Source organism: Leptonotus elevatus, chromosome 2, assembly GCF_054856555.1.
Source record: "Leptonotus elevatus isolate MCC_2025b chromosome 2, RoL_Lele_1.0, whole genome shotgun sequence".
Classification (NCBI taxonomy): domain Eukaryota; kingdom Metazoa; phylum Chordata; class Actinopteri; order Syngnathiformes; family Syngnathidae; genus Leptonotus; species Leptonotus elevatus.
This window is the reverse complement of record NC_141240.1, coordinates 33951713-33978965: the sequence shown is the minus strand read 5'-3', so window position 1 is coordinate 33978965 and position 27253 is coordinate 33951713. Positions and strand designations below refer to the sequence as shown.

The 27253-nt window shown below is 40.1% G+C and overlaps 1 protein-coding gene across 6 annotated transcripts in view; it reads right to left on the bottom strand.

Annotated features, from left to right (window-relative positions):
- Positions 1–27253, bottom strand: part of magixb (MAGI family member, X-linked b) — a 68228-nt gene that overhangs the window by 17305 nt on the left and 23670 nt on the right. For all 6 annotated transcript variants that reach the window (XM_086068439.1, XM_086068438.1, XM_086068435.1 and 3 more), the window contains 8 exons: positions 26193–26309; positions 14570–14689; positions 11782–11955; positions 8822–8984; positions 7542–7606; positions 6104–6265; positions 1280–1775; positions 672–1206 (listed from right to left, as the gene is read on the bottom strand). In XM_086068439.1, coding sequence (XP_085924565.1) covers positions 672–1206; positions 1280–1775; positions 6104–6265; positions 7542–7606; positions 8822–8984; positions 11782–11955; positions 14570–14689; positions 26193–26309 — 1832 coding nt within the window. The remainder of the gene's footprint in view (positions 1–671; positions 1207–1279; positions 1776–6103; positions 6266–7541; positions 7607–8821; positions 8985–11781; positions 11956–14569; positions 14690–26192; positions 26310–27253) is intronic.

The following is a 27253-nucleotide window of genomic DNA, read 5'->3' as shown; positions in this document are numbered from 1 at the left end:
CGCCCCGATTTTTTCATAATTTTTAAGTCGCGTCAGGCGATTACAATTTTTAATTAATCACACATTTTATATCTGTATTTCTAAAAAAAATCTAGGTTTTCATACTCTTAAAATTTTAAACTAATAGAAATAGTTCAAATGAATTTTTGACGTCTATAACCGTCAATGGCAGTGAATGAGTTAATTTGAAAGTTTGGGATTTTAGAAATGGCAATAGTTCACAAGTAGCCTTGAATGAGCTGACACGTTTGAAGAAATGTGAAAGAGGGAGGGAATGATGGGAATATCACTTAAATTTAAATTTTATTTTGAAAATACTGCCAATTGTGGGAACTGGAATAGTTTCCAAGTTGATTTGAATGGAGAAGGGAATCACTATATCAGAATATTTCTTCTGAGAATTTGTGGAAAATGTAGACTTGTGGGGATTGTGGGAATGAAATGTTGGAAATATTTCCCAAGGTGATTTGAATGTACTGAACATTTTGAATTTGGAATGGTAATGTTGACTATGTCGCTTGGAATGAATGGGAAGTTTTGGGTGAAAAATGTGGAATTGTGGGAACTTTTAAAACGTCAAAAAGTAATAATACCTTGGCTGGTGGGATTTTTTTTTTATGAAAAGGATTCATCATTCATTCAAAGCAGTTGTTGCTTCAAGCGTTTCCTACCTGAGCAAGGCTGAGACTCTGCACATCAGCTCCGTTTATTTTGACAATAGCATCCCCTGGCTGCAGAGTGGTGCACTGCTTCCTATCCCACACTCTCCTGACGACAGTCATCCGGCCCCCCGGCCCGCCAGCCGTCATACTGAAACCCAGACCTCTGTCCGCTTCAGTCTGCGCCAGCGCCACTGGCACCAACTCGCCTCCGACGAAGCCGCCGCCCGCGCTCGCCGTCTTACCGGGACTGACCGTCGGGCTGCCGTTGTCATGGAAACCGTTCAAGCCGCGGTGGCGCGGGCTCTCTGGCGTGGGCGGGGGTTGGAGGTGAGAGGGCTGCGGTCTGAAGAGGCGTGCGTGAGCGCTGCGGGGCCCGCCCGGGGACGACGAGGGCCTCTTGGGCGACTGAGGCAGCGGCAGGCAGGACACGGGCAGTGTGCAAGTGGATAGGTCGCTCTCGGATGACTTGATGGATGTGCCGTAACGGAAAGCATGCTGTGGGGTTGACAGCGAGTTGTTGTTGTGATTGCGAATCATTGATGCCCTGACCAGGAAAAAGAAAGAAAAGTTAGTCTTTACTTTTATTTTTGTGTGCCTCGATATCAGGTGCATCTTACCTGTGTGAACCGATAGCAGAGACAACTTCACTGTCACTCTGGCTGGCCAGCGTTGGGTCAAGCGACTGCAGTCGGGCTAAAGCTCTCAGGGAACGAGGCGGGCGCGCAAGGGGCGACGAGGGGCCGTTGCTCAAACTGGAGCGTCTCAGCGACGACTGTCTGCTGGCCAAGGAAGCGGCGTTTCCGTTGGTGTCCACGCCGGGTTCCACGTAATCGCCGTGGAGCCCGTTGAAGTGGCGGCTGTGGGGAGTAGGCGTCGGGCGGCGAGGCAGATGGTGAAGAGGCTCAGGCTGCGAGGTGGTGGCAAGTAGGATGTGGTCGTCGCCGTCCAGCAGGTGCTCTTTGGGGCACCCGTCGGGGTTGTAGAGCATGGGGTATCCTCTTCTGACGGCGATATCCACACCGTGGCCCGCGGGGACTGACTTGAGCATCTCCACCACCTTTTTGTGGGACACTCCCAACACGCAAATGTCATTGACGTACACCAGAATGTCCGCTGTTAAAGCACAAAGACACATTAAAAAGGACAAGATGAAGATGCTTTTATTTGTATTTTCCTGAGCAGTGAAATTGTGTGAGCCTTCACTCTACCGCTGAGCCATGCCGCCCCAGAATCATACTTTCTATAGCCATACAGTTATGACATTTATTCCTTTTGAACATGTAGAAAATAAAAAGGATAGTATAATACAATATAATAACAAATATCCACATATAATGCAAAGCTAAATACATAAATAAAAAAACATAGATAAATTGACTGCTTACACGTACTATATATAATCATTTACATAATACAAAAGGAGCAATATAACTTATCTATTCCTAAGCCACTTTCTTTATTTCATTATTCATATAGAAACAGTATTTAGGAATATTGTAATCTATCTATACATAAAATAATACTACATACAGTATTCTAATTTGCAATACAACTTAAAACACTGTACATTATAGTTATTCATAATAGTTTATTACCTTCCAATGTATCACTGACCTATTAATATGATAGCTCCTACACTCATTTACTAAACAATACAACTTACCTAAACTCTTATTTTCCCGCAACAGTGAACTATATAGTGTTTGTAGTTTGATCAAATGACCTATAACAACAATATTATATGTACAATCCCGCGACAACTATTTCAAAACTCCACATTTTATTTGTATTTTTTTTTTACTGCTTTGAAAATTGTTGAAATTCCCAGTTTAATTTGTTCCATAGTTTCATGCTGCAGATGGAAACACAAAAACCTTTCATTGCTGTTCTGGAGTATTTTGGTTTGAATTGAATTTATCCTTAAAATTATCCCGCATTCTCTTTCAAAAACACATTCTTTATGTGACTCGGTTGCAGATTATGTCTGGCTTTAAAGATGAATTGTGCAGTTTTAAATTCTGCAACATCAGACCAATTTGAGACTTTAAATAGGAGGAATGACTGGTTTGTGTGGTGAAGAAATCCAAAATGATGTACTATTCTCATGGCTTTTTTTTTTTGTAGTAAGAACAGTGGTTGTAGACGTAAAATCTTGTAAGTATTTGCCACAGATTTTCCCCAGAACTTGATTGTTGTGCAGTATGTGAGGTTTCCCAATTTGATTTCAATGGCTCTTTATTCTTTAAATTAATTAAATAGAATGTAAAGAATCAAACCATTTTTGTCATGTTGAATGAAATAGGTATTGTGCTGCTCCCTCTTGTGTGCACACCTTGGCCACTTGGGGGCAGTACTGTACAAAACAGACATACTGTACGTACATGGAGTCAACCCCCACACAGTTGGTTATTTGTTAGCCCATCAATGGAAGTTTGGAAAGAGTCCACCAATGGAAGGAATCCTTGTAATTTAAAATGGGTACAATTAAAAATAAATACAAAAACTGAGGGGAAACCAGCTGAGGATCAGAAGCTGAAATGTCAAACCTAGTTTGAATTTAACTCATTCACTGCCATAAATTCATTAAAAAAAAGATTCTTAAAAAATTTGGGGCAAGACGCGATATTTTTTTTTAATCGTAATTAATCGCATGGCTTCACTAGTTAACTCACAATTAATCACACATTTTATATCGGTTCTAAATGTACAATAAAAAAAATCTAGGTTTTCATACTCTTGATAACAAAAGTGGGAAAAAAAATGTTAAACTAAAATAAATAGTTAAAAGGATTTTTTGACATTCAAGAAAAGATAAAAAATTCGGGGCGTCAGGCAATTAAAGTTTTTAATCGTAATTAATCGCATGACTTCACTAGTTAACTCGCGATTAATCACAAATTTCATATCTGTTCTAAATGTACAATAAAAAAAAATTCTAGGTTTTCATACTCTTGATAACAAAAGTGGAAAAAATGTTAACCTAATAGAAATAGTTAAAATTTATTTTTGACGTTTATAGCCGTCAAAGGCAGTGAATGAGTTAACATGGAAATTCATACTTAACATATTGCAGTTTTATCAGATTTGATAATGGCGTAACTGTCCCATTATGTCATGTTTATACACAATCTTATTACATTTTTCCCATGACTTTGGAAGAGGGAAATTGACTTTGTAGGTTGAGCTGGAGCGCGGCTGTTGAAGAGCGTCGCGACTAAATAGGCTGGCGCCTTTTGGTATTTTGCGTGGGTGTGGACAATCCAAGCGACTAATCCTCAAACGCAGCCTATTAACACATATCGACTCCATCGCTCCCTGCAGGCAGTCTGCACTCTGCTTCCCTTCAGTGCTGATAGCAACTTGTTCAGACATTTCTGTGCCAGCGTGTTTACGTACGTCGGTGAGTCGTATGTTGCATATGCGCGCGATATGATCGCCAGATTAGAGTGTGCTATCCAGGGGGATTAACAACTGATTACGATATATACTTGCTGCAGGAGCTCAGCAATTTTCAGTATAATCCCAAAGAGTTTGGACAGAGAAATCAAGAGAGAAAATGTTTCGAGGTCTTTACGTTATTTCAGGGTGCGCAGTCTGCTGTTTGTGTGCCATTAGAAGATCATCAGGAGTGCTGTGAGAAATTATCTAATTTCACCTAATTGGTTAAAATTTTACCTGTGAGGTTAGTTATTTATTTATTTATTTTTAGATCTGAGCTGTTGTTCGGCTGGCATTATGTTTTGACTTGTGCTGTTTACCTTGCAGTGCCCACTTAGTGCATCTGGGCTGTAATGTCCCCTTGCCTGATACCCACAAACCCCACTTCCAGTATTCCTGCAGTTGTTTGTATGGAGGGCAAAAACTGCCAACATTCAAAATAAATAAATGATTAAATAAATAAATGACTAAGAAAATGACTAAATAAATAAATAAATGACTAAATGTGAAAATAAAAACGGATATAAAAGAATATCATTCGAAAATTAAAACCAAAAAAATAAATATAAATGGAAATAAAAACAACAACAAAAGTATATATTTTTAATATCCGTTTTTATTTTCACTTTTCGTCATTTATTTATTTATTTTGAATTTTGGCAGTTTTGGTCCTGCTTATATATATTGTTGTTTTTATTTCCATTTATATAAATTTTTGGGGATTTAATTTTCAAATTATATATTTTTTAGACCGTTTTTATTTCCACTTTTAGTCATTTATTTATTTATTTAGTCATTTATTTATTTAGAATTTTGGCAGTTTTGGTCCTCCATAGTTTGTTGTGTAATCATCTGTTTGCTGAGGGGTTTCTTTCCCCTTCAAAATCGTTACTGTGCTCCTCAATTACAGTTACAGGAGCATAGTCTAAAGCTGTTTTCCCCCTCCTCATTCCTTTTGTTTTTCTTTTTCATCTGAGAAATTGGTACGCTACTTGGTGAGCCATCAGGCTTCCCCTTCTGTCGCCCTCAGTCGTCGTCGTTTTTTGTGTCTCTTGAACAGATTGTTATTGTAAACTCTGTCCATGAAATGATGGAGAAGCTGCTGAAAATGTGGAAGTTTAGTGAAACAGGCAAAACAACAGTGAAGAAAAAGAAATTCAGTTAAAGGGAAGTAAAAGCAAATGTATAAAATAAAATAAGGAAAACTGTGTATTTCCTTACATTCTGTTTTTTGTTCATGTCATTGTTGTATATTGCTATTTTTGTTATAAAAACATGTTCCCAAAAAATTGGTTGGTGATTTTTGTTTTTTTAAGGGAAGGGGGGGGGGGGTGCAAAGGATTACTGGCATTTCCATTATTTTTCTTAGGGAAATTTTATTTGACTAGCCAATAATTTTTACTTTCAAATAATATGACTCAAGGCAGAGTAAAAAGCAGTCCACTTGAATAATTCTACAGTGGAAAAAAAGAAAAACAAGTAATGAGTAACTGGTGAGTAACTTGTAATTTATGCCATGCTGCACATAAGCAAAATCACTTTTTATAGCGTAGCAGATACTGAGTAGCCATGTGACTACATGTGACTGGCAAATGGAGTCAAACGTCATGAGTGGTTATGTTGGTTTGTTGGAATAGAGTCATGTGGCGGGAAGTCTCCCGGATGGACGAAAGTGGCGAGTGGAATGAAACTCAATACAACAAAGTAAAAGTTCTGTTTCTTTCTTTTTTCTTTCTTTATGAGAAAAATTCTGTTTCTAAAAGAAAATACTTTAAAACTATTCTGACAAGTACAATGTATCCAAAAAGCTGCTTACATATATGACAACGTAAATGTAAGTCATTACTTCTCACCTGTGCACAGAACAGCAAGTCACGGTAGCACAAAATCGTCGCGTAGAGCTGCGCCGCATCACACCAACTTTCACTTTTGATGTTTCAGTGTGATGCTTCGCAGTTCTGCGCAGGTCTACCTAATCACGTGTCTGCCGAGCGTACAGTCACCTGTCTTGAGGGCCGAGGGTCCGCTTGAAGTCACACTATAGACCTGAAGGAACTCCCTTGGCTTACTGCCTCCAACAATGTTGAAGCCAAAGCCCCTGGAGCCCTTGATCAAATGTGTGCGCACAAGAAAACCCTGAAGCTCATCTGGGTACTCGGTGAACCCTGGGGAAAAAAAAGACAAGTGAGATAGTGTGGACGTTTACCTCCAAGGGACATCAATCATAAAAGGGTCCAAAGAACGGCCGTTGGGCGAGCGTTGGCGCAAAAGAGCAGTAAAACTCTTTCAGTTGTGTTTGTGCGATTTAATGGTTGTTGACAGGTTTGAAGAGCGAGGGAGGAGAGAGAGTCAAAGTGCGCCAGATGGCACTTCCCCAAAATAGTTGACTAAGTTGACATGCACATAAACTGAGCCCATCCATCCATTTTCCATCACACTTATCCTCATTAGGGTCGTGGCTGAGCTGGAGACGATCCCGGCTAACTTTGGTCACCAGTCAATCACAGAACACATAGACAAAAAAGAAAGCCTTTACACTCACGTTTATACCTATGAATGGGATTCGAAAAACGATTCTATGAGAGAATAATTTATTTGGTTGGAATTGTTTGTTTTTTCACCTATTGAATTCCGAATTCACAATTTTAGCATAATACAAATACATTTAAAACAATAAATTGAGCGAGAGCAAGAGCAATAGATAACACCAAATTATTGTAAAAAGTGTGCTAGCCTATACCACTCATCCTTTTAGTATAAAAATCCTTTTTTCCCCAAACTTAACATCTGACAATATAAATAAATAATCTTGCCCAAAGATGTACATTGCAAAATAACCTGCAGCTGTCGTCTTCTGTAGGTGTAAAAAGCAGGATTAAAGAGGATTTGGCATTCAATAATCACCAGCAAAAACTAGGTAGAGCTTGCAATACTTTCTGTTTTCATTCCCGTCAAATTTAGTATCAACCAAATGAGTGTGTCGTCATCTAGTGGCCAACAGTAGCATTACACCACAAATAATTGGAAGGCAGAAAAAGCAGTTATAAATTACCGTTAAAAATTCCTGAACCCTGAACCCACGATGGAGGGAGGTTCCCCATCTTAAATTCCCTTGAAATTTTATCAAAATTGTTCAGGAAGTTTACGAGAAATGTCCCCCCATTTTATGCAACCACTCATGTGATTTATGTCATGAAATAATGTGTCGACCATGCCGCCAGCCTCGGTTGACGAGCCTGGCGCCGTGCCACGGATGCCGAGCTCTCGGCCTTAATCACTCAGCCGTCCCGGTTCAGCCAAAAGCTCTTTCCATCTCATTTGACTTCAACCAGCTGGCTGTGGCTGTTATTTCCGTACTTGACAAATATGTTGCGTCGTTTAGGCTGCTCCCGATAATAACGTGCACAAATGGCAGGGAAAGAAAGACACAAAGAGGCTCACATTCGTTTTTGTAGAGCGACTCCCTGCTCGGAGCTCGAGGACTCTGCCAGCTGGTCCTCTTGTGGCTTTTGGAGACAAAAGGAAAGTAAAAGAAAAGGAGTATCGTCACATTGGATGCACGCAAGACACACATGCGCCTGTTAAGAAGCATTTTTCTCCACCTCCGATACACATCATTGAAGTGAAGGGTGAGTACAAAAAAGCTCTGTAAAGCATTAAGAGAGTGGTTTGGGGATTTTAACCTTTTTTGTATTAGTATATTTCCCATTTTAGTATATCTGCGTATAAAAGCTCTTAAATGGCTATTTGTACAGTGATGCCTTAAGATACGAGCTGAATTCGTTCACAATTGAAAACTCTCATACAGCGTGTATTTCAAATCATCTTTCCACATTGAAATGAATGGAAATGCGTTTCAGCCTTCCCACCCAAAAATACAATAAATGTTTGAAATATTATTTCTGTACAGAAAAAGAGCATTCTGTAACATTGTACTTTACAAAAACATAGCGTAATAATGACAAATAGAATATAAAGCTATTAATTCAATGGAATTTGTGCTTCTCTTTCTTGTGTGTGTGCCTTGGCCACTTGGGGGCAGCATAAAACAGACATACAGATATACTGTGTATGGACTACGTCTCAGCTTCTCAGTAAACTGCAGTAAAAATTGTTGTTCTTCGCAGAGGATAAAGAATAGATTCTTGAGAAATTTGGAGCCCTCAAAAGTTGACTCAAAATTCCATAGTGGCACTTTGCTTGCCAATTTTGCACATCCCTGTGTGAAAGTTTTATTGATCATTGTAGCTTCAGCTCTCTACATATTTGTATAACTGTCGCCGATCAATATTCCACAGCACAAGACACTTTCAAGTACTCAAGGATATTCTTCATCATCGAATATTCGAAGATTATAACACTGCCAACATGCTATTTGTGAGTCTGTCTATGGGGTTTGCATTGCTTGTTAGCATTAAGCTAAACAGGCTAATCTAAAGCAAAGTCAAGTGTTTTTTGAAATATGTTAAATTTTTTGCTTTTTATGCTTAGTTTTAGAGTAAACGCCGAGAGGAGGTAACATTAAAAGGCGCAAAGCTTCTTTTTTTGAAAAGTTTTATCGTAGTTTTCACTCGCAAATCAAAGCAAGAAAAACTGATGGCTCGTATATCAAAAGACTCATAAGCTCACTTGTATCTCATGGCATCATTATGCATTGATTATGCCCAAAATAAATGACTTGATCCGTTTTTTTGCTGATAAGAGCACATGAAGGAACTGACTCGAAGTAGTGACACTCTCCCGGGTCGCTGAAGGCCTGCTCCCAGTCGTCCGCCATCACGCCTCTCCCCCTGGCTACGGCCCTGCTGTCCACAAAGCCGTTTTCCAGGACGCAAGCCACCCCGCCGCTCGACGCCCGGCGCCCCATGGGTGAGCGATGTCCTCCTATAGGAAGGAAGACATAACAAAAAAATTAGTAGTTGACGTGTCACGAAAGACATGCAGGCCCATGCTAAAAAGGACAGCAGTGCCCTGATGCTGCCATTTCCACAGAGGGGAAAAATACCCGAGGTCAGCATTTCTGTCGATTTCCTCCTCCCTCTCAGTAGGCAGCGTGTGTGACCGTGCATGTGTACCACACACAGCAGAATAGCAATTTCCCCCCCATCCTAATTGTCCTTGAAGACGTCCTTCAGCCGTGAGCTCCATGGTGGATGTAAGTGATGTTTGTCACAGGTCGGCACTGGCCAACCCGTCCTTACAGTATCACTCCAAGTCCAAAAGATGACTCAGCACAAGCCGGAAGGGAGATGACTCCTTTCATCTTGGGCCACACCCAAATGAATGTTTTCATGCATAACTGTGGTGGACATACATCCAAAAGTGCTTTGTCAAAGTTAAGGATCAGTCACTACAGTACATGACATCATCCCACACACGGCACTACTCAGACATTGGAAGAAACAAATGTTATTCATCGGTTCCAACCTCCCCCAAAACGCCAACAAAAAGGTTTTTAATGCATTTAAAACATATTAATCAAGGTTAAACAGAATCAAAGAATTAAATAGTTTGGGCATCATGATTGGCTGCTTCTGATGTGTGTGACGTGGCCACTGGGGGGCAGTATAATAAAGCCATCCAGACACAAACCAAGAAGACTTTCACAACTACTTTAAGTGACTCAGCAAACTGCAATAATGGGTCATTTTTCGAAGAAGATTACAAAAGATATCTTTCAAGTATTCTTATTTTGTCCATCTGCATGTGTTGATGCATCAAATGTGTTTTTACATTCTTTGCTTAAAGGGTTAAAACACCGCCACCATTGATGATGTTTGTCAGCCTGTCTATTTTGCGCATGTGTTATTGTTGTACTGTATCTATTTTCATGGAATTAGTGACAATCAAAGATAAATACTATTATTCAATTTATGTTTAGGTTTTTTGTGGACTTGATGAAAAACTGCTAAATTTGATTTTCCAGCCAAATGACAAGACAAAATCCAAAAAAGTAGACACACTTGATTTGTTGTGGTGGGCCATAAGTTAGACACATTTAAAAAAAAAAATGGGGGGATTTTTGATACACACTGTATGCTGTAAATCAAATCAGTTATGTATGTTTTTTGAACTCATTCCGGCAGTGAATGAGTTCAAAAAACATGCTCTTAAATTTATTTTAATTTTTTTGTATTAGTTTAAAAAAAAAATCCACTTTTGTTAACAAGAGTAAAAAAAAACTAGAAAATGTTTTATTATACATTTAGAACAGATATAAAATTTGTGATTAATCGTGAGTTAACTAGAAGTCATTAATTACAATTAAACATTTTAATGACAGGTCATTAAAATGTTTAATTGTTCAATTAAATCGGCCCTAATTGTTAACTCATGATTAATCACAAATGTTATGTCTGTTCTAAATGTACAATAAAAACAAATCGAGGTTTTCATACTCTTGTTAACAAAAGTGGAAAAAATGTTAAACTAATAGAAATAGTTCAAATTAATTTTTGACGTCTATAGCCGTCTGTCAATGGCAGTGAATGAGTTAATAACAATGGCTGACCAGTGGGTGGCAGTGTTTTGGGCGGGATGATGTTCTGTACTAGAATCCACTGTTATGACTCATGCACAACCTTGACATCTGGAGAAAAAAACAAAAAAACAAAGAGACCACTAAAAAATAATCAGTTGATGCCAACAACAATTAAAAAAAAATCTTAATTGAGATGCTCAGAAGGTAAAGAGTTTGTTATTTTCTCTAAAGGCCTAATTTCACATGATTGTGACACGCACAGCAAACAGCTTTAGTTCCAAAGCCCATCTCCGAGAAAAGCCTGAAAAGTCCTGAAAACACTTGGGAAGGTTTTTCAAAGAGTAAACAGTCATCCCCATCTCACAAGGGATATACGCCTCTAAAATTACCCCCCCCCCCCCCCCCCAATCCCCTAATGACCGCCATACACTGATTTGCAGGGCTCATCCCATAAGCCGTCAAATGTACAATAAACATAAAAATTTAAGAACCAGCAATAAATTCCGAAGCCATAACGACATTAGCCAATCTGCTTCCTTTTTAGATGACCTTTCATTTTCTTTTCCCTCAGCCTCCTTTATGGAAGTGCGGGACTTATCTGGTTAGCGCCGTGCTACCTTGCCCTAAGGGCAGCCTGACCTTGCTGTGGAGCCAGTACAGCAATCGATGAAGCCGCAAGCCCACACAGAGTTTAGCGCATGCTAATCGCACTTGTGATTGATCCATTTCAAATGCACGCTGGAACTGCGCCGACGGATCACGCTCTGCAATTGAGCTCGCTTCTTTTAGCGGGGTTCAACTTAAAGGGTGGATGCGTGACAAAACGAGCAGGAGCAACTAAAGAAGCCATCAATACTGTGCAAAATCGCAAAGTAACATGCTGGAGCATTTCACAATCGATATTTTCCTCATTTTAAAAATTGAAATAAAATACATCATACTCAACAAAGATGATTATTAAATGCAAGGTGTACAGATTGCTACTAGTTCAACCAACCAACCAATCAGATGACAGAATAATGCTGATGCTCGTTCAACCAACCAACCAATCAGATGACAGAATAATGCTGATGCTCTTGTGTGCTAATTTAAAAACACATGGGCCATTTACAAGGCAGGTAATACGATTCAGGTCGTAAATGCAAATCAGACGTCCCATCACGGCTTTGCGCAGCAGTGCAACGCCTTGTTGCTACTTGCCCGGGAGGCCCAAGTCATCGTCGCCGCGTTCGGCTTGGGCCGCAGCCTTCTCCAGGTTGCTAAGCGACTTGCTGCGCGTGCGGAACTTCCTAAGCAGGTTGCGATGTTCCTGGTAGGTGATGGGGGGGCTGTCGGTGCCGATGTGAACGGGCCGAGGCGTGCCGTAGTAATTCCCTGTGGCAAACAAGCAAGTGGGAGTCATTGGCATACACTGAAAATACATTTCCATAGTCATATTTTCAGAATTTACAAACCAGAGATGGTGAACTCAAGTCACATGACTTGACTCAAGTCAGCCCTAAATCAACCATTTTAGGACTTATCTATTCTATTTTTAACACCAAGACACTGGTGCTAGTGTCAGTAGCCCGTCTGCAGCGTTTTGGATTTTGTGTTAGCATTAGGCTAGCAGACCTTTGTCAGACAAAAGTTATTTTGATGTTTGGTTAAATATTTAGTTTGACTATAGCAACTACCAGAACTGGGCGCTTCTGTTAATTGTCAAACCCCGTTGATGATGACGCCCACCTCTCGGAGAGTTCACAATCACACAAATCGTCGGAAAAATACACGACTGAGCAACCAACCTCTCATTCCGATTATTTTGGCAAGGCTGAAAGGCGAAAGGTGGGCATCGTCATTGACAGGAATTGACGATTGACGGGATTGCCCACCTCTGGCAAATCCTTGGCCCCATTTTTGAGGAATTGTTTTCTGCCAAGTTTTCTGAAGTGCTTTGACGCCATCGAGCATACTTTATGCAAAGATTTGCTAGCAAATCAGCTCGGCTGATCAATGGCTCATATCTTAAAAAACTCTAAAGTCGGGCGACTTGTAAGTCGAGGTGCCACTGTACAATAAACAATACAAATGAATTGCCCCTTATGGGATCAATAAAGTTATCTGAATGCAGAGACTATTTTTGGAACAAAAAAATGTTAATTAGTACAAACTTACTAACTACTAACTAATGTAAGTACAGCTATTGATTGCAAAATGGCTAATTATGTGTAAATAATGACTTCATAGATTCTATGTGTCAACTCGCCTTGACTGCTTAGTGCTTAGCTCGAACACGTGTGTCACTTTCACATGTGAGGCAGGTAAGGCGCACATAGTTTATTGCTGCCATTAAACGCTCATAAATTATAGATGCTAATACATGCGGACGTTTTAACCAGACGCAGCACGTTCAGCCGAAGTGAACGTGGAACCGGCAGGGTGTCTGGGACTTGCGCTACCAACAGACATTGAAATGCAATTTCTCGCTTAGAACACAACAATAAGATGAATTATTCTTTTTCCTTTCTGTCAGGAGAGTGAAAAAAAAAACACTCACCTGATTTTAATAAGCTAAACTGGAGCTGATTAGACGAGCGTAAATACACAACGCATTGTTTGGACATTCTCTATTTCTCGGTCCCAGTACCTTCCATTTGTCACACTAAAATTAACAATCTTTTTCCTATATATCATATTATTGGCGATTTCCGTGGAAAAGAATGTGATCTGCATATGCGGATCAATATCTTTCATTGCCAATCACAAAAAAAAACGATCACCTGCAGTACATACTTTGTAGCCTGCAGCCAACTTGAGACCAACCTGTTTATTTTTTAAATCCGATTCATCAATTAATAAATAAAAAAATTTGACATATTAATTGATTATTCAAATAATTACGACGGAGTATTAGGGCCACGTATAAATATATATATATTTTTTTAGAGGGCGGGGACAATATTCCGAGAAAAAACTTGCAAATTTGCCACTTTATGAACTCGCAAATTTCCGACTTTTTTTCTCGCAAATTTTCAACTTTATATTGTGGCAGATTTGCGAGAAAAAAACTCAGAAACTTACGAGAAATACACGTAGCGTAGCTATAGTCTCATCATGTAAGGATTCGTTGGTGGTATAAAATGAAAAGGCAGGATGGAGACGGATTCATTCTTAAATTAAAACTTTACTCGTCATTCACCGCAGCTAGAGCGATGACACTTCCCGATCCCCTATCAGCTGACTAACACTAACCAATCAGATGCTAGCATACTTTAGGTAAATGCAAGTGAACGACGGAGAGCAGCAGATTCGACACATCAACTTAGATGGACAAAAAAATAATAATATTTATGAACGTGTAAATAATAATTCTGTAAACATAAATGTACAAGTAAATATACATTTTAACAAATGTACTTAAATGCTTGATTGTCCGGGTGTGGACATTCGCAAAGCGAGGCGTCTTTGTCGCTGGCCAGTGGCCGTACACAACGCTTCAAAGAGCGAATGCTTAACATGATATGGTTAATCTCTGCTAAAGCAATTACTAGCTCCTTATTTGGAAGCCCGACCGAAAAGTATTGGCACAAACAGTCGAGTAGTATGCTACGTGTATAGTTTTTTTTTTTTATCTCGCAAATTTGCCACTTTATAAACTCACAAATTTGCTACGTTATAAAGTCGCGAATTTGCGAGAAAAAAACTTGTAAATTTGCGACTTTATAAAGTGGCAAATTTGCAAGTTTTATTCTCGGAATATTGCCCCCGCCCTCTAGAATAAATATATTTATACGTGGCCCTAATACGCCGTCGTAAATAATCTATAAGAAGCTCTAAATAAAAAATCTGAAAAATGTGCTAAATCATACGATTGGTATTGGAATCGGCAGCCTAAAACCGGAATCCTCCTAATCATTAGTCTTTACGTTGAATCATGCTGACATGAAGCAATTAGAGGCCTGACTAATGATGCGTGTCACTGTGTAATAAAGCGGCTACGCTCTACCTTTAAATTTGCCGCTCTCCAGTAGCGCTCCCGACTCCTCCAGGGAAAAAAACTCCTCAATGGAGACAAAGTTATAATCTGTCCCGGCGATCTCTCCCACTCGAGGCGGTCTGGTTGTACCTGGGAAATCAAGACAACATGAAATATGAAGTCGTACATCAAAGCAAGCAGGCTGTAAGCTCTTAAGTGGATGATGTGCTAATTAATCAAGGCAGCGTTGCTTTTATCTGGATTTCATAAATTTCCGCAGTCACCGAGCTCAGTGTTTAAGCTGAATAGCAATTCAGCAAGCTATAAATAGTTACAAGACCAGGTTGATAACCAACACAGGTTTGACTGGCTTGACACTTTGCTTACATTTGAAACGTCAACTCTCTTCTGTTGAAAATAAACGCAGATGAGGCTCTCGCTACTCAAACAAATCCTCATCAACACATTCTAATTTACCGCTTCTCACTTTCATCCCAAAAATGGCGATATGTACTATATAGATCAGCTTCACAAACTCACCTCCACAAGCGAGATGCCACATAAAGCATATAGCTACCTATAGCCAGTCGTTGTTCTCTGCATGTTCACCATGCATACCACCACCCGCAACCTCTGTTCAAGCAGTCTCATTAACCTCTTCATTCCCAAAGTTCACACTACTTTTGGTTGATTTCTCTGACTAAAACACCTGGAACACTATACAACCAATAATAAAACCCAACCTCATTCATCCCAATATCATCATTTAAAAGTTAGTCAGGGATACTGCACACAATTGCTGCACCTGTTTTTAATCTGTTTTGAACTTTTTATTCACCACGTGCTTGCTATAATGTAGAGTAATGTAATTGTACACAATTACAGTGAACTCACGCTATTCTCCGGGGATATAACGACCACAAATCGCAGAAATATGCTAATAATTGAAGGTCATTATAATTGTCATGAAATAAAAATATACTATTGTAGCATAAATTGGTCTCATCTGGACAAGACGAGCAGAAGGTATTAAAAAAAAAAAACTCAAGAGATGATTGTAATTCTCTCTATCGCCTCTAGGAGCACCACGTCATTTTGGTTAATTTGGCAAGGGAACAGATGAAAAACCTCTTTAATCAATCATTAAATAAAGGGCTACATTCAGAATTTCGTGATTCGCTTATTCAATGCAGGATTAATATTTTTATTCAAACACATACACAATTCACTCTGTACTTAAAAAATGAGAAAATGCAAGTAATAAAGGAGCATACTACGTTTGGATGTGAGAATGTGAAATCAAAGCCAGACTATTTTCTCACCAAGATGCACCAAATGTAAATTTGATTCATAGCAAATCGTTGCCTACATTGTTGCCTGGAATCTTTTGCCTGCGTCACGGGAGCAATGGAAAGGAAGCGATGAAGATTGCTTGTAAAAACGCAAAAACTTTAGGTGAAAAGAAAAATTTGAAGAACATAGACTGTAGAAAAAAGGGACTAAGTGAAGGATTGGGTAAACAAATTAAATAATAATCAGTGGGGTTTATATGAAAAAAGAGGGAAAATAAATATAATAAATCTACTATCTTCTATTAAAGAAAGAAAGAAAAAAGAAAGAAAGAAAAAAAGAAAGACGATAACATGAATAGACTTACTCATCATTTTAACTAGTCAAGCATGATCAGAACCAATCAATCAATCAAAATTGACTTAGACAGTGAAAGAGAGAAAGAAAGAAAAAGAAAGAAAAACGATAAAATGAATAGAATTACTAATCATTTTAACCCGTCAAGTATGATCAGAACCAATCAATCAATAAAAATTGACTTTTTTTTTTCAATCTTTTTTTAATCTCTGTTGTTGTCACGAGCCCCAAGGAGAGCACAGTCATCAACAAACAGCAACTTTTGTGCTGTTCAGACCCCCGGTGATGCAAGCAATTCATTAAGCGAGGCCTTTTGATTCGGCCGGATCAATAGGAATTGGATTAAATATTAATGAGGCACTGTGAAAGTCTTTCTATTGCCATTGCGAAGATGGAGCGCTTGGATGATCAATGATCTGTCATCACAATTGATTCTCGTTGACCTTGGCCTGAAACGGAGCAAGGAAACAACAGCACCACATCATTACAAGTCCACTGAGCTAAGGCACTAAAACAAACTGTTTTTATTGTGCCAGTTTATACCTGGCAGGCGGACAAATCTACAAAAAAAAAAAAAAACTTTCTTCCTTTACAGCTGCACCTGCTGCACACTTTATCTGACCTCCAGAAGAGTCACTCATTTCCCAAGACAAAATCCCCCTCAGCCTGTCCCATTCTCCCACGGGAGCACATTTGACGTTGGCGCCCGACACACAGGCAGCCAATAAACGTGATTAATGCGCCGCTGTCCTGGCAGCAGCTCGCCATACAGGAAGGGAGAACTTGCCAACACACAAACACACACACACGCTGCTCGGTGGACGCGCACCGGACACGCAAACATTTGCTATCATCATCCATCTGACCACTCCTGCTGAAGCTATTTTTGTGTGCTAGCAAAAGCACATACTGTCAAATTATTTCCCAGTGACTGCAAAATGTATTAGCAAGGATTTTTACAGGATTAAAAACCAAAAAACACCTGGGCCATTTTTCACCACATTTTTCAATACATTCACACACTGTACTTGAGAAGTAAAAGTATAGATTAAGGTGTCAAAAAAGAAAAAGGTCAGATACAACTGGCTGTATGTACTAATAGGTACAGTTTTGCTTGAAAGTTTACATATTACATACCCTTGTAAACTTTTGAGCACAGCTGAAAATATTGAAAATATCAAAACAATTTTTACAAGCGTACACTTCCGTCTTCTGGAGCTTTGCAATGTTTTTTTGAATAAACTCCATTCCTCTAATCTCCGCCATTTAAATGACGGCTATGTTTGGTAGCAAGTTTTTTTCTTTTACTTGATTTTCACGCATGCGCAAACTTAATGCGCACTTTGCTTATATTTTGGATCTTATGGGCATTAAAACCGTATTAAGCACAACTGTATAACACGCACACAAAATACAACATCCTAATTTGTGTCCTGAAAAATAAGTACTGTATAACATGCACAAAATTGTATTTTGTGCCCACGAAATGGGTCAAATGTGCATATAAAATACAAATGTGTGCCACTAAAAAGCTATAAGTGGTGAACAAAATTAGGGATGCACCAAAATGAAATTGGTCGGCCGAAACCGAAAACCGAAAATGAAAAATGCTTGGCCAAAAACTGAAAATAAATGATGCCAATTTTTACTACCATTGCATTTATTATAATTAATTAAAATTATCATATTATTATAACATATTTATTTAGCACTGGCATTTTAACCAAGCACAATGTTTATTGAAATGTGCCGCAGACATGTTGGCTAATGGTACATTAAACACCAAACGAGGGTTGAGCATTTTCTGGCGGTGCGATTGCACCTTATAGTCAATGTAGATCGTACAGGCGGGCACGGATGCGTGCGCCGGAACAAGATGCGGCGCACTTAAAATCGGCACATACACCAACAATCGAATTTAAGAACCAGCAATAAATTCCAAAGCCATAACGACATTAGCCAATCTGCTTCCTTTTTAGATGACCTTTCATTTTCTTTTCCCTCAGCCTCCTTTATGGAAGTGCGGGACTTATCCAACGCTTAAAAATAAATAAATACATTTCGCACCAGCTAATCGGCTTCGGGAACAGACTGCAAAGTCACACACAGCGTCCTGTACAGGTCTGTCGCCACCCGCAGATAGCGGTAAGTGTTTTTGTGTTTAAAACTGTTGATAGCAATAGTGCTAGCATTAGCTTAAGTATTTAGCACGGCCACCGGTGAAAAAGTAGAAGAGTTCGAGGGGCTCTTATTTATAAAAAAAAAAAAGGGAAGGCGCTGCGGGAGAAAGAGTGGCTCACCTGTACTGTAGTACACGGCAGTTCTGTCTTTTTTCGACCCACTTAAATGTTGTACACTAAGCGACGCCCCTCTCCTTCAGTAGCGACCGACCGGTGCAAACTCACACGGTGAAAAGCCAGCGAGAAGAAAAGGCGGACACTTATCTCCGCGTTCGCTGTTTAATTAAAACAGACGCTTGCTTGCAGCAATTTTTTGCTTGCAACCTATTTCGGCCATATTCTTTCGGCTTTCATTTTATTTCGGCCGAATGCCGAAAATGGCAAAAATTGGCAATTTCGGCCGAAAATTTTCGGTGGCCGAATATTCGGTGCATCACTAAACAAAATGTTAATTTATACTCTAGGTATAAAATGTGCACAAAATATACTAATTTGTGCCCACAAAATCCTAATTTGTGCCCATAAAAAAGGTATGACATGCACACAAAATACTAGTTTGTGCCCTCAAAATTTAATTTGGGTCCTCAAAACGGGTGTAGTGTTTTGTACAAAATGGTACGAAATAGTTCAAATGTGTACAAAATACTAATTGTGCCCACAAAATAAGTATTTTATTTTAACATGCATACAAATGAAGGATGCTCGATACCATTTATTTCCCACCTCTGATGCCAAGTACCAACAACACTAGTACTTTTGATACATAAAATGTCCCCCCCCCAAAAAACAATAAGAGATCATTTTATAGAAATACCCCTTTATCCCAATATAGCATTTTTCCTTTAAATTGCTTGAAAATAATGACGTAAAAATAAAAATCCCATTTGTTCATAAAATATACATTTTGTATAGAACACACAATAAAATTAAGTTTAATAAACAAATAAATAAATAAAACAAATAATCCAGTGGCCAGAAAAAGTCACAATCAAAATATGTAGATTGTACATTTTAATGGGCATCTGTCAGACATGCATGCTTTTAGTTCCTGATGATAAAACGGCCGCAGTCGTACCGATATCGTGAAATAAAGTTGGGTATCACCCCGACACCAATACCTGGTACTCACTCATCCCTAATACAAAGAGAGAGAGAGAAAGATGTGTGAGGAAATGTACAACACACGACGTCCGCTATCTCCATCTGCCCCTGCCCTCGGGCTTATTAACACTCTTCCTGATCCACCTGCTGATACTGTAGCTAATTATCAGGTTTACATTCCGGCTTGTCTTCTACAATGCATCAAGGTTGTTTTCTGCACTTGGGAGCTAACGTCCATATGTGCTTTCTCCCACCACCAAACGACAAACAAATTAACCCTTACTCTTTTCCTGCGCACGTATAATTACAGATCTTTCGGAAATGTTTGAATAGCCTGTCTGGCATGACGACTCTGGCACTGAAAAGTGTCATTTTTGTTTTACACCTCTCGTTCGCTGAGGAAAAGTCATCAAAAGTCTGATTGAAAAATGACATTTTGTGGATTTATATTGCTGTCACGTGTCAAAATGGTTCAAATTTGAGCCATATAGTCGGTAAGGGTTCAAATCCAACAAAAAATCCCCATGACGGCGTCTGACATGTGAATAATTCCGCAGCTCCCCTCCGGATACGGCGCAAGTCTGCCACTCATTATCTATGCGCCCTCCCAAGAGATATATTTGGCATGTCAGTGCCGACGGGGAGGATGGGGAGCGCGGGAGGCTTTCAGGATGGATTATTGACATCTTTTCCGTCCCCTGACCGTCCCTGTGGATGCTACGTGCCGATCCACGGGGACAGGAGCGCGATAGAGATTGACGAGGTAATTACACATAAATCCGTATCAACCGGCAGACAAAGCTGTCCGTCAAGATCATCGCACACAAACCGCTAATGACGAGCGCCACGGTTGAAAAGGCTACAGACGCTCTCTCTCTCTCTCTCTCTCACTCCCATGACGACAGAGCCAGCATACGAAAATAACCAAATGATGATGATTCGTATCTGTGAGTGTAATTAGAAAAGTCTTTTATGACGGAGAGTCGAGCCGCCCGAGGGCCACGAGACGATCGGTCTGGGGCGCAAACGTTCAGGAGGGTGCTTTGAGGTCGCAGACGGAAAAATGACAGCAAAGGAGGTTCAAGGAACGTTCCGTTGTTCTGTGGACCCGAAACACGTCTGCATCCGTCCATATAAGCACATTTGCCGACATACGCTCAAGTCAAGGCAAGTAATGCCTTGCCTTGAGATACGAGTGAGCCAGAGACAAGCTGTCATTCCGACGATATTTTTACTCCAACGCAACTCACTTCACAATAAGCGGATATTACAATTGTGTATTTAAAACAACTTTGCCTAAAAAAAAAAATGTCCCTGTTAGCTTAATGCTAACACATAATGGAAATTGCCATTGATAGGCTAACATCAATAGTTATCTTATACCTCTTTAGCCTATTAAGGTCAGGAGATCTTTAGCGCTCTTCCCCCTTTAAAGCTGGGAGAGCGCACACGTCTTTTTTTTTTTTTTGACCAATAACTACCAGACGTTTCAACGGGAAAGGTGATTTGAGTTACGGAACGGATTTCACTTGGTATCTAAAGGCACCACTGCACATTTTGCTAACATAAAGCCAAATCACAACAGACACTTTGCCAAGGCCCAATTCCCCTGGAGTTTATTTGTAGCGTAACGTGCTTTCACTTGATTCTGTCATTCATTTCCATTTTTATGCACGGAGGCTTTGTAATGCGATTTCCTAGATCAAAGCGCGTCGTTTCATGACAAGCCTTCAAGAAACGAGATGCTCTTTAAATAGCCCAAAGGTACAAGAAGCACGCGTTCAGAATAACAACACAGATCAAAATACTCGAAGGATCGCATAATTACTTTCAAACCTTTTCTTTCCTTTGTCAAGCAACTTGTGAGGCTAACGGGATTTAGCGAGCTTTCCGTCCATTCATTCACAGTCCAGACCGCTTATCCTCATTAATGTCACGGCTGAGTTGACGGGGAATGCATATAAACAATCAGTCACACTCACATTTACGACAGATCATTTAGAGTCATAAATGGATGTTTTTGAATGATAAATTTAACGTTTTAGTGTGTTACGTTTCAGGTTGTATTTTACTGTTATATTACTGTTACACATTCAAAGAAACAAAACCAAGCAATTCAGATCACTGGTGGATTTTCTGTTAGCTTCAGCTACATAACTATTACATCACTACATTCTAATGTGATCATTTATCACGTTATAAAATTGAACTTACCATGTGAAACTATTACAACAAAACGTGAATTTTTCTCATGTTATAACATGAAATTTATCACATTAAATTTAGTGCATGAAAAGTGATACTGAAGTTTTTTTTTTTTGTTGTTTTTTTTTTACTGTTGTGATAGCAATAGGCTTCTCTAGGATTCCGGTTGGTGAATTTAAACATATATGGCAGTGAATGAGGCATTTGTATTTCATGGTACAACTATATTTGAATGGCGTTTTTCATTGCTAAAATATATTTTCTTCAATGAAATTTAAGTTCTCTATTAAGACAAGACGTCCCGTTTTGAGCTTTAGGCCCTGCGTCACAGCGGATTTCGCCAACCTCATCGTTTTGTCCCATGATTACGCATGTACCATTCCAGCGTCTCGGTTTTTTTGCCATGTGTATGTCAATCACACAGTTGTCATAGCGATTCAAACGCTAAACCAATTTAACTGTTAAATTCCTTCCTATTTACTTCCAATTTCACGTTTGCGTTCTAATTCACATCCGCATCCGATCGGTAGCAGGATGGACTTGCATAGCAAGCGTTGACCAGAACTAGAACTACTTCCTGCTTTTGCGTCATGGGAAATCCACTGTGGTTGCCAGTCGCTGGTCAGACAACGCAAGCTGAGCTGAGCAAGCTTTCTTGCGGTATATTTCCAATTTTACAATACTTGAACGGAGCGAGGTAAACGGCACAGCTAGCTTCTAATAGCTATCCGGAACGAGCAAAAAAGGTTGGATAATGATGAGTGCATTGACTTGTCGAGTGTTGTTAAACAGTCAACCAAGATACGATTTAGCATTAGCGATTGATGTGCATGTTGGCCGTCTTTCTCATACCCCCCCTACCCTCCCATTAACAAAGATTGATAAATGATTAAATTTGGTGACGTTTGTTGTATATTATATAGCGTCCTGCAAATCTGCCAACTTTCAATTTTGTTAATTGCAATTTGAAAGAGTGTCCAAGTTTTGCAATTCCAGTAATGTTGCAGCCTTACTAACCCCTCGTGCACCGTGCTACCCTTGGAGAGCAAAAATCAACCCAAAAGTCGAGTGAAAGAGGAGCAACATACAGCACAAAAGGTCCTGAAGGGGGCCTCAATGAGCCTCGTGACGAATCCTCTGCATCAAGTTGCCGCTACATCAAGCTCAGCTGCCTCATCCTCCAGGAGAATCCAAGAAAATGTGACTTCATTACCAACGCTCGTGATAGTTCCCAAGCTGTCCCGGGATCAGGGGAGCGTGCGTGCGTGGTATCAGCATGACAACAACAGAATCTTCCAGTGTCATGTCAACAGATCAGAGGATTAGGCCTACACGTTTACTCTGGGGGTGGGCTCAACCTGCCCGGTTGAGGAACGAACGCATTTGGAGACGGAGGCGGGGTCGTTCATGACTCCGTTCCGATGTATCGCCACATTGTAAAGCAGCCGTGCGCACATGAGTAGTGGGCGAGATGATCGTAAAACGTTAGGGGAGATGATCGGCGGCCTACTGCGTCACATGACCTACTTCCTGTCCTAACGGGGGAGGATTAGAAGACGCTCCGTGCTTCCACAGAAAGGTTAAGACTCCTGGCACACTAGGTGGTCCGTCTTGTCCACCTAAACGGGAGAAAAATACAAGCTGACATGCTAAACGGGAGGGGAAATAAACTTGGGTGTGGGGTGGGGGATGGGGGGGGGGTGTTCGTCTGTTCTACCCCCCGGCCGTTTCCAGTGACGTCATCCATTAGAGGGGATTAGGATGGCAACAGATGTACTACAACTAGAGGCCTTTGGCTGCCATTGTACATGATTTCATTTATGAGCATCCAAATGACACTGCAAGCGCAGCCCCTTTCTCGAGGGGCTTACAGAAAGATAGTTTGTACACAGCTTTGCAGCCAGTTCACTAAAAGAAGAAGGGGTGGGGGGGAGCCTGGAGCGATGGGTGACAACTGAAATGGGGAGACAGCCTTTGAGAATAAACAAATGTTGCCACGGAAATGTTCCAAATGACTCTGCTGTTTCTGGCCTCATCTAATTTCATTTCATGCCACTTGTACTGTTTTTGTTGTGATATGACTAATTGGCTGCAGGTGTACACATTGTAGGAGTGTTTTTGTTTCTATTTAATTTGGCTAATGCTAAATACAATTCATGTACTGTATTTAGTTACAGATGCATTAGGAGAACAATGATTATTGATTGATGGAATTGACCAAGTCAGAGACATTCAAGGGTTTCGTTGATTAATGAAGACTGTATCGGGTCGACAGTGGGGGTCGGGGACCTCGGGTCTTTGGACAGGATGTATTGTTTGCAGGAACAAAGAGCAACAAATGTGAGCAGGTGTGAGGATAGAGGAGAAAGGTGCAAAAAACAAAAGCGAAGACCGTCTTCAGCCTTTCCCAGGATCCGAAACTGCTGCATGCAGCGTGTCACTTTTAGACTTTTGCCATACCTACAAAAAAGACAGTTCCAATAATTTACAAAATGCCACTCGTCCAACGTCAATTCTGATGCAACAATACTTTCAGTTTTTCACATTGCAACCAGTTCCACCAATAAAGCGTTCTTAAATGCTGAACTTACTTTTCGATATGCGGCTGTTAGCCAAGGTAAGGAGACAAATTCAATTTGAAAGAAGACCACTGCAGCACAGTAGAAGTTGTAGAGTACAAAACAGCAGCGTCCTGCTGCAGCGGGGTACGCCAACATCGCTAACCTCTGCAGATGGCGGCACAACGTAGATAAAGAAATACAGTAACTAGAGAGAGGCTCTCAAAAATTGCCAGCCTATAATTAAAAAACAGAGGTCATGTGGATTTATTTTTTCAGTTATTATTAGCTAATTTAGCAAGTATTTATATTTAATAAATACAAATTTCAAAGATTGAACACTGTGCAGCATCACAACTTCCTAAAATTAGATTGTGAAATATGATCACTTATTTTTTCTTTTTTTTATAGAAATTGCTTACATCGTTTTTTTTCTTCAAACAAAATAAAAACAATTGAGTTTTAAATTCACACTGTAGTCGTCTCATGTCTCAGATCATATGCAGGCCATCAGAAGGCCAAAAGTAAGTCACTCATTTAAGTTTCTGCATATTTGATATTTCACTGGGGTGGTTATTGGTTAAAATCTAGTCCTGTTACCTAAATTATTTTTTGGGGTGTTATTTGTTTATTTTTAATTAATTATTTTAATTGAATCACTTTAACTGTGTCAGCATCAGTGTTTTAAGTGGACCGGAACGTACCGGTGCGGAGCTTCGGCACTTCTAAAAATCTCCCTTGAGCTTTCAGGTACTTCTCAACGTGCAAAGAACGTTCCGGCACGCTTGACAATGCATGTTTATTGTTTTGATCCCAAAAAGCTGCTCCGGCGAGCGCCGCACATCCACGGACTGGAAGTTCTGCGCACGCTTACTCCAGTATTCGTATAGTAAAGATCTATCTGTGTTTTGCGAGAAAGGCGCGCATACGTCATTCAAGTCGCCCGCTGTAAACGTGACGTTAGCCCGATGCTAGCCGACCTGAACGCGTGTGTACAACCATAGCTCTTGAGTTAAGAAAATTTAATGAAAACGCTTCCTTTCTGTCCTGGCTCAAAGCTTAAAAAAGAAAAAGAAAAATAAGACCACGATCAGACTCTGAGGTGAATTCGCAGGCTGATACAGCACGGACGTAAAAAAATAACCTGGGCTGCTTATGCTGAAGCAAGAAGTGAAGCTGGTGGTGGCCATCTTGCATTGCCACACCTACAGTACTTTTCACATTATTTTCTTCCTCTACAGCGAAAATACCACTGTGTGTGGCGCACGGTTGTACCAATAAGTATAAAATAAGTGTGGGAGAAGCTCATCAGTAAGAATGTATGTGAATATAAATGTTCTCTCATAAGGTATTTTACTGAGTGCTACTCAAAGATTGGTCTGCATGATCAGAACCAGTTATCAAAACCATCAACAATGAAATGAAAGCAAAGCACCCAAAAAGAAACAATCCCTGTGATATGTAAATCTAATTTCTGCAAGTCACCGTTCACGATACTGAGATAGCCTAATACTCTGAATGGTTGATGAAAACAAGGAAGTTCGTTCTTTGCTAGGCTCTTATTATCCCATACGGGGATCCTGGCTTAAAATACCCACTGATAAGTGTTTTCAGTGGGGGGGGGCAAACACTGGTCAGCATGCTTTTAGTTTAAATGCCATGTGACTGTTTCATGTATTCATGTAACTAAATATTCATTCCTGTGACTCCCAGTCCAAAATTGAGGAGTTTCAGCACAATGAAACAATGACCATTTTACTGTGTGCGTATCATCAAATTTCAAGTTGAAAAAAAGGCAGACATTTGTGTTTACAGTTACAACAAGCAAATGGCAATGATACAGTGTAAAGACTTTTTTTTTTTTATACAGCCGGGTGGAAATAGGGCCTATAAATCAAAAGTGCTGCATATAGAGCGCTGCATACATTGAAGGCCAGATGAAGAGCACGAAGGATGACTTACAAGGTACAGCTCGGAGGTAAAGGTTCTCTCGGATGACCTGCTGAAGTGTGCTGTCCACTGAGCCGGGTGTGAAGCACTTACTCAGATACAACCTGAGATCCTTGCACAATGTGGCGCCTGAGGGAAGGGCAAAGAAAACAAGCATGGCGTCAAGGAAAAGAGGGGAGGCAGCACGTACACATTATGAAAAATCTCACAACCAGAGTGATGAGATGTGTGTTTATGCTAAGCTTCGTTTGATCTCATCAAATCTGACAACAGATGAGGAGGAAATTGGTTTGCGCCGCAACGCTTTTAACGACGCTCGGCTTAATTTAGCACTTCAGTACCGACGCTGGCGTATTCGAACACATCCATCTCGCTCTCCCCCACCTCGCATCGCACCTCAGAATTGCATGCATTTTTTCAGCTCCCTCATGCATACCAAACTATCTCCTCAAGTTAATTGCCGCAGATTTCACAAGTGAGCCTTTCGCTGGGGGAGGTAGAGCCAATCACCTGCGCCCGGATTTCATCTCTCTGATCACTTAATATCACCGCAAGCGCGTTACGCGCTCTGTTGACAGGCCGCTTGGCGTTATTGATGGACTGGGCGCATCTCCGAAGCTGTCAGTCACACTGACAGACGAGGCTTGCCCTGCAGGCTGCCGTCGCGCTTCTCCCGGTGGTGGCAAAAATGCAATTCATGGGGCTATTAAAGGAAATGTCAGAGTGCTATAGGTTCAGTAGTTGAGAAAGTCATAAATATATATATATATATTAGGGGTGTTGGAAAATATTGATTCGGCAATATATCGCGATATTACAGTGCGCAATTTCGATTCAATATGCAGCCGAATCGATTTTTAAACATACATTTTTTTATGGGAATATTCAACAAAACGTCTTACTTAGGGTTAAGATTTACACATTAAGCTTGGAAGAATGTTATATTAATGGAACAATAAACCTTAATATTTGATTTCAGTGCTGTTCAAACATGAAACAGACTGCAACCTGAATTTTCAGATAAATACATTTTCATACAAATCTTACAGTGTACATGTACAAGTTTACTGATT